Below are 7,562 nucleotides of genomic sequence, written 5' to 3' on the forward strand. Positions count from 1 at the left end.
TTATGGAACTTTTGCCTGGTTGTCACTCTGTACAGAGTGAACCGCACAGGGATTTGATGTTTCTCGCCTTAAACATCTCAAAGCACAGATTTCACACAAAGTCACGGGGCAAAGTTGAAGTTTATTAGATGAGACTTATCTCCCTCTTAATGCCCTTATAGTCATGCGAACAAGCTCAGCATCAGCAGGTTGATAACCCAGCGGGTAAGGATCTCCTCCTGAACTCGGTTACTGGTCGTGCTCATAGTCAGCCGGGTTCTTCCTCTTGAGCCGCTCGAACTCCTGCGTGCCCCACGAGTAGAGCAGGTACGCGGCCACAAAGGCTGCAAGGAAAGGGGACACTCAGAGCGGGCCCGGACCCGGGACACGGCCCCAGGGCCACACCGCCCCAGGGCCACACCGCCCGGCCTCCCCCCCAAAAAATGCCACAAAAAAAAGGGCGAAAACCCGGGCGAGTCCCGCCCCGACACTCACGCGGCACCACCTTGAAGACCTGGGAGCTGAAGCGGCGCCACACGTTGGGCAGCGCGTCCGAGAACACGTTGGGGAAGGCGCGCTGCTCGAACGGCGACAGGCTGTAGGTGATGATGTGGCGGACCCGCGCCAGGTTCCCGAAGTGGATCCCCATGGCCAGGCGGTGTCACCTTCCCCGGCACCCGGCGCCTCCCCCGCCCCGGAACGGAACGGGAAGCGGCGGCCGGGGTGGCGGTTCCCGTTCCGGGGCGGGCGGGGAGCTGCTGCCGCCGGCCGGTGTGGCTGTGGAATCACCGCTATAAAATCACTGATTGCTGCAAATCACCGCTGTAAACTCACAAATTACTGTAAACGGAAGCAGGCGATCCCGGGGGCGCTTGCCCTGAGTGGGGCTTCCAAAGGAGAGGCGCTAACGCTTCGTGTGTGGCGGCGCTCGAAAATCCTCTCATGAGCAGCAAATACAAGTTACCCCCGCAGAACAGGCTGCCCGGTGCTGGGGACGGTGGTTTCCCGCCTCTGCAGCAACAGCTCCGGAGTATTACAGTTACTATTTGAGTGTGTCTCACTCACGGTGATGCAGGGTTGTCTCAATCCATTTCTGAGGTAACATCATTATTTCTGAGGCTGCGTGTAACCGACCCAAAAATGTGGTTTCTTCAGCTCAACTCCGGTGCGTTATCTTAAATAGGCTTTGCTGTTTGTGTCAAAAAAAGATTTAACTTTGTTTTGCTCCCTGGGTGAGGCTGAATTCCCACTTTTTATAAGGGTTTAGCAGGGTGATGTTGCGTTGGGCAATTTGATGTAAACCAACCAAATGTAAAGACTGCACTGGGGTTTTTTATTTGACAGCAAGATGTTTGCCTTGAGCTTTTGGCCTTTATTGCAAATATACATTGAACTAGAGCCAAAGCCCTTTGAAGTCCAACAGTTGCAGGCTGGCACGACCTTCAGCGAGGGACTTCACGTTGGTAGAAGTTACATGATGTTTCCACATGGTAGAACTTACATGATGTTTCCACATGGTAGAACTTACATGGTGTTTCCACAGATCAGGGTTCTTCAGACCTTGACAAGTGGAACTAATGTCACAGGCGGGATCTGAACGGGGGGTCTGGGGAGGCGGCTTTAGGAAGTCACAGCATTTATGTATCAATGCATTAGAAAACAACTTTAAAAACCAGTGCGAGAACAAACCAGCCCCCAACAAAACACACCAGACACCACACAATTCCCTGCCAAAGCTGGTTTTGTGTGAGCCCCGCCTAAAGCTCTCCCAGCTTGGGTCCCCAGCCTGAGAGCAGCAGTTTTGACAGAACTCTTCAAACTAGACAAGTTTAGGAAAAAATAAATCAACTGAAGTAAAGATTTAGGTTGAATGCATGTAGAATTAAAGCACCATTACCTACTACTCTATTGTGAGAGGAAATGAGGCTGTGGCCCCACATTTTCAGGCTTCAGTCTACTAAACCAATTCAACAGAATTTAAATAAACTAATTTAATAGGCTTCTATTTATTTTTAAGCTGACATGATTGAACATTTCCCCATAGCTCAGAAAGCAGCAAGTGCTGTTGCACGTGTGGGATCCTGCGCCCTGACCCCACAAACAGCTTGAGCTTGGTTCTTGAACTCGATCTAACCCTTCTGTTCTTAACAATAAGCTGATGCTGGGCCTGACTCAAATAGCTGCGTGATTTAAGTTTTTACAAGTTGCCACACAGCTGTCATTAAATTCCTCCCACCCCTTGTTGGGAAAGCCCAAAGAGCACAACGAAAAAAAGCAAGAAACAACCTTACAACTCGGTACAGAACTGTAAGGAAGAGTTTTCTTGCGTGGAAACACGGTAAGGAAAAAGAATGAAAAGTAATTTAAACATTCGAGACTTCCCCCTATTCCCAGACACTTCTGCAGATGTCACAGGGAAGATTTCTTTATGTGGAGCATCTTTATGAAGATGAGCAGGCGCTGAACGTACATATGCATGATAGGCATTTATTTCTTTTTTAATCTATAACAAAACAGCTTAAAATAGACATCTGGAAGTCGCAACCTTTTTGACATTTTAAATGCAAAATTTTTCCAATAAAAATATATTATTTACAATTTCACATTCTCGAAAGGCTGAGCGGCTACAAAAATAAGTGCTATGATGCAAACACCCTCTAAATGCCAAATCCCAACTGATTTAGTAGAGCTCTTAGAGTGACGCCAACTGTTCAGTCGACTGAAGCTACGGGTGCTTTGAGAATGCAAAAATCCCCAAGCCCGGAGTAGAACCAGCCAGGGCTCTCCCACTACCGACACGTGCACTTGGTGGCTATCATGTCCTCGTACTCTTTGTAGACGATGGAGCCGTCGGGCTCGATGGTGAGGACGCTCAGGGGGCTGTATTCGGCGGGGACGCAGGAGGGCTTGGGGACAGAGGGGTCCAGCCGCTCGTAGATGAGGTTCTGGACCATGGTGTGCACGGGGGAGCCGTAACGATGCCCCACGACCCTGGGGCAGTCGCCTTTGCAGTACTGGGGGCTGTACCTGTGCGGTGCGATTATCCATCGGTCCCACTTGAGTTGGCTGAAGCTCAGGCGGAAGTTGTGAAGCTCACACTCGTTTTGAGGGAACAGAAATTGTTTGAAATACTCGCTGAGATTATAAGGTGGAGTTGCCGGTGCTTCTTTCAGATTCTCATCTCTTCGCTGCCGAGAGGCCCTTTTACCCTGTGAATTCTCTTTCCCTTTGTCACCCGCAGGATTAAGTCGCGGACTGTTCCTTTGCCGGGGCCGCACGGGGTTTTTCCATCTGTGTCTAAGCGCGTTCCACCTGTGATAAGCTTGCTCACTGGTATCGTTCAGGTACAGAAGAAGAGAAGGGGGGACCAGCACCATATTAATGGCATTTTCCAGTTCAGTGTTCTGTTGTGGATCACCCAGCAGACAAGTGAAGTTCACGGCCATATGGATATTCCTCCTCTTAGTAGCAATTAGAGGCTGGAGAAAAGAAGTCACGTCGATCTCAACCCACTTGCGTTTTCTAACTTGGAAGTGCAGGCTAAAAGCTAAAGAGTGAGAAAGGCTGGGACAGACATGGCTGGAAAAGTCGTGTTCCTTCACGGACAAATGGCAGGTGCCTGTGATGGAAGAAGAAACGGGAGCCGACGTGTCAAAGGAATAGAGCAAGACAGACTTGAGTAAGTGCTCCAGAGCAGTAACGCGATCCAGGTTGAAGAGCAGATCCACCGAGTGAACGTCTCCTGAGAAGGGAAACACCGTTTCGTAGAGTTAGTACATCTTAACGTTCCCCCTAGACATAAATAACATCGCATAGCGGGTAAGCAGAAATAATCCAGCAGCAGAAGAACCCAATGTAGATGCCCTCCCTGAACTCAATTACATGGAGTTTCTGCTTTGGTCAGGGACATAAGATGTAAAAGTTAAGAAATGACAACAAAACCAAGAAAACTCAGGGTTTTAAGAAGTATTAAGATTAATTTCGTTAAAACAAACCAACCAACGAGTACAGGAAGAAGTTAGCCATTGTCTTTTCAGTCTTGATACGGTAAAACAGGAACTAGAAACTCCAGGTTGTACAAGCCGTTAAATTAAATAGCTGGAGTTTTAAAGTGAGCGCTTTCAGAGCTTTTAGCATTAACTCTGGCTGTTCTTCCTACTTCTATTTAAATCCCTCGACCAGGAGCTGCTGGCAAGTCTGAGTAACAGCAAGGCAGGAATTTATTTGTTAGCACAACTTAAAAAGTTCTCATTCTTTCCTGAGCATCACTTTTCTTCTATGCAAACTCAGCAGTAGAAGGAAACGTGATGCCCATTATGTACAACCATTTTTTCCACGTTTCCTGCAAGTGATTGTAGAGTTTTCTCTGATTCATAACAAGATGAATCAGCCCAAAACCTCAGCATGATCTTGAACATAATCCCGTTTGGGCGGCTTTTCCCAAACCATGGAGAGGCCTTTGTCTAATGCCATTCAAGGAGAAGCAGGTTATGAAAACTCGTAGGCTTTAAGAGCAGAGCCATCAGGATTAGAACAGCAACAGCTCTAAAGAAATGAGATAGCTTTACATTATGGCACAAGCACAGAACACGTGGAAAACCCCCAGGTAACCCCTGTGGCTGGGGCCGCCCCACACGTACCTCTCACCAGGTCCCTGTGGCGGTGCTTGTGCTCAGAACACGGAGTGAAAAGTCGCACGGTGTTGTAGAGGTGGCTTTTGTTGGCCTTGGGGATTCCCTCCTTGGTGGCCGACATCCTGTAGAGCCTCTTCATGTACCGAAGGGCCCTGGCGTCCGGGCGCAGCCGGGGGGCCTCGCCGTCCCAGCGCCGGGGGCCCCGCTGGGCCAGCACCTTGAGCAGGGGCGGCAGGAGGGCAGAGCCGCGTCCCGCGCCCCCCGGCAGCTGCAGCACGGGGTTCAGCTCGCTGGAGACGTCCCCGGGAGCCACCAGGAGCCCGGAGAGCCGCTCGGAGCCTGCGCGGCGCTGGGGGGAGCACTGGACACCAGCAGAAAACCAGTGAAGGCAGCAACAGAAGCAAACGCAAATTCTCCAAGTGCTCTCCATGCTCTTTAGGGCTACAGCCCAAAAAACGACTCCCCTAAAATATTCAAGAAAGAAAGAGGAGCTGAGCCTTATCCCTTATATATGTTGCAGCTGTGGGAGGGGAGGGGGTTTCCTTCTGATTAGAAACCAAGGAGGAAGATTCGCAGCTGGTGAACTGAACCCTCATGCTTGTTAGTGTTGAGGCCCATGGGAGCAGCTTATAAAGAAATTCCTTATTCAGAGCAAACCTTTTCCACATGCCGCATCCCAGGAGTGCGCGCCGGCCTCCAGAGGGGGCTGGGGAGGCACCAGAGTGTCGGCTGCTCTAGTTAAACCCGTGTGTACCTGCAGAAATAAAGCTAAATATTACTGCTCTTAACAATGATAAACTAATTAAAAATAAAAAAGGAAATTTTTTTTTTTTGTTTTCCACTAACATATTTATCACATTTCACATCTCTATAGACAAGAATGTCCACTTGAGAGAGGGGTAAGTGTGTCCGTAAGTGTGTCAGATTGGCTTCCATTCCCGCACACTGCACAGATTTACCTCCAGTTTGAGGTGCAGGATCCAGAAAGCAAAGTGCTTTTTCGGTCCAAAAGGCTCTAAATGGAGTTGTATTGATTGCATCAGAAATATTCAGAAACTCTTGTAGCGGAACGCAACTAAAAGGATGGAGTTTAGTTTTATTTAATTGCGAAAATACAGGGAAAATAATCTGTTTTCCTGGCAGTTGTTTTTAATGAGAGCTGTGCTATCAATAATCTAGTGAAATGTCACCCCCAATCTAACTTGCACATCTTAAGGCTTCAGAGTGAGGCTTTGCTGGTTCGGAGAGTGTTCAATTACCTTACAAAGATGCTGGTCTGGCACTTTTAAATTTGGAGAGGAAGGTTAATTCAGATACCAATCTGCAATATGAAACAATCTAACCTTTTCCGCTGATTTGATTTGGGCAAGAGGGCAACACCGTCGCTCCTGAGGTCAGCCGTGCTTAGACTGTTCTGGATACGGTGATCTATACTTTGACTAATGCTAAAAATACCCCCTCAGCCAGGTGTGCTCACACCAAACAAACCCACTGCTCCCTCCCTCGGGGCTTTGGAATAGCGGCACTTTAGTTTCAAACAAATATAAGTACAGTTTCTACTGTTCCGTGACAATCCAAGCTGCCCTCTAACCCTCTTCACACACCGCATGTGCATTCCTGCTCTCTCTTTTGCACTGATTTTCCATGTTATCAGATCTTGTGGTGGGAGCTGAAACGATAGGAAAATAACCCAACAAAAGGTGGATATTTGTTTGCCTCACTGCAAGCGCTGGACAAGCTGAGGACAATGGAGCCTCTGGTGGATAATTCGGGGCTCAGTGGGGCATGAGTGGTACGTCTGAATGCTAAATGCATAGCAAGTCCCCAGCCATTATTCTGTAGGGTGAGTGCCAAAATGATCCTACAGATTTCTATATATACACTGCATTGAAGAGGGGATTCTTAAACATGTAACTTCCGAACATTTTACTGAAGTGGACTGAAAAGTTCGTGAAACAGGTGAGAGAACACGGAGAATTTTAACTGTAGATTTAAACCTTGCCCTGCCAGAGACATCCTGCTCTTTTACATAGTCTCATAAAATTCACCCACATTTCTCAGCTGTCAAAGAGAAGTCAAACGCATCCACTTTGTACAAGTGAAGGTTCTGGGGGGACATCTCTGTGTATGGGGTTTCTGGGCTCTGTGGCATCGGCAAAAGCCTAAAGGTTGAGGTTTCGTTGTGCACTGTCTGCAAGGAGCATCGTCTGTGGCTTCGACGTGTTTCCCGTGGGTCTTTGAAGAGCTGTTACAGGACAAGTTCTGCATGTGCTTACAAGGGTGACTGCCCGTGGGGAGCCTGGGTGAGACAGTCTTATAACATAGTTAATTTGTTATTGAAATAAAACTTGTAAAGTTAATGAACAGCACTGTCGTTTGTTTGCACCTGCTGCTTCTGTTGCAGGGAGGTGCTATATATATCTCTCTCCACAAAATGCACCTTTCAGAATATATTTAATGCATTTTCGTGCCGCTGCTGTCAGGGTGGGCTTCGCCTTTTCCTCCTCGACTTTGGGCCTTTTCCCTGTGAAGTTTCCCCTGCCCTGGGGCTGAATGGCCCGTTCCCCGGCTGCACACGCCGTACGGAGCTGTGGGGCAGCCCGGTCTGTGGCTTTGTTCGGGACGAAGGCTGGAGGCGGTGACCTGCTGCTTTCGGAGTATCTTCTAGTCATTTAGCTATAATGCGAACTCACACAGCACTACAGCCAGGTACAGCTTACCTACTGTAGACATCTAGAAAGATTCAGTGGAAAAAGTAGAACTTCTATTTCCTTTCTCTCTGTTAACACACAGGCAGGACTGCAGGAGTTACCTCCTTTTTTCAGAAGAGAAAAAGACAATATTTGGAATACACTATTTTCAATATTAGGAAACTAGGGTCTTATGCTGGATGCTCTTCCTCCTGCCTGGGTGTACTGGTGCGGACAGAGTTTGCTGCGCTCGTTATCA

The 7,562-nt window shown here is 48.3% G+C and overlaps 2 protein-coding genes across 2 annotated transcripts; both read right to left on the reverse strand.

Moving 5' to 3' along the window:
• Window positions 1-101: 101 nt before the first annotated feature.
• On the reverse strand, window positions 102-727 carry LOC102089463 (cytochrome b-c1 complex subunit 8). The gene is made up of 2 exons (XM_005512434.2): window positions 475-727; window positions 102-323 (listed from the first exon to the last, which is right to left on the reverse strand). Exons 1-2 carry the CDS (start codon window positions 626-628, stop codon window positions 229-231), a joined length of 249 nt encoding a protein of 82 aa, XP_005512491.1. The 5' UTR covers window positions 629-727; the 3' UTR covers window positions 102-228.
• Window positions 728-2,446: 1,719 nt separating this feature from the next.
• Window positions 2,447-5,110, reverse strand: GDF9 (growth differentiation factor 9). The gene is made up of 2 exons (XM_065029431.1): window positions 4,620-5,110; window positions 2,447-3,721 (listed from the first exon to the last, which is right to left on the reverse strand). The coding sequence occupies exons 1-2, from the start codon at window positions 5,041-5,043 to the stop codon at window positions 2,769-2,771; spliced, it is 1,377 nt and encodes a 458-aa protein (XP_064885503.1). The 5' UTR covers window positions 5,044-5,110; the 3' UTR covers window positions 2,447-2,768.
• Between the last annotated feature and the right edge of the window lie 2,452 nt (window positions 5,111-7,562).

This window comes from Columba livia, chromosome 14, assembly GCF_036013475.1.
Source record: "Columba livia isolate bColLiv1 breed racing homer chromosome 14, bColLiv1.pat.W.v2, whole genome shotgun sequence".
In the NCBI taxonomy this organism is placed as follows: domain Eukaryota; kingdom Metazoa; phylum Chordata; class Aves; order Columbiformes; family Columbidae; genus Columba; species Columba livia.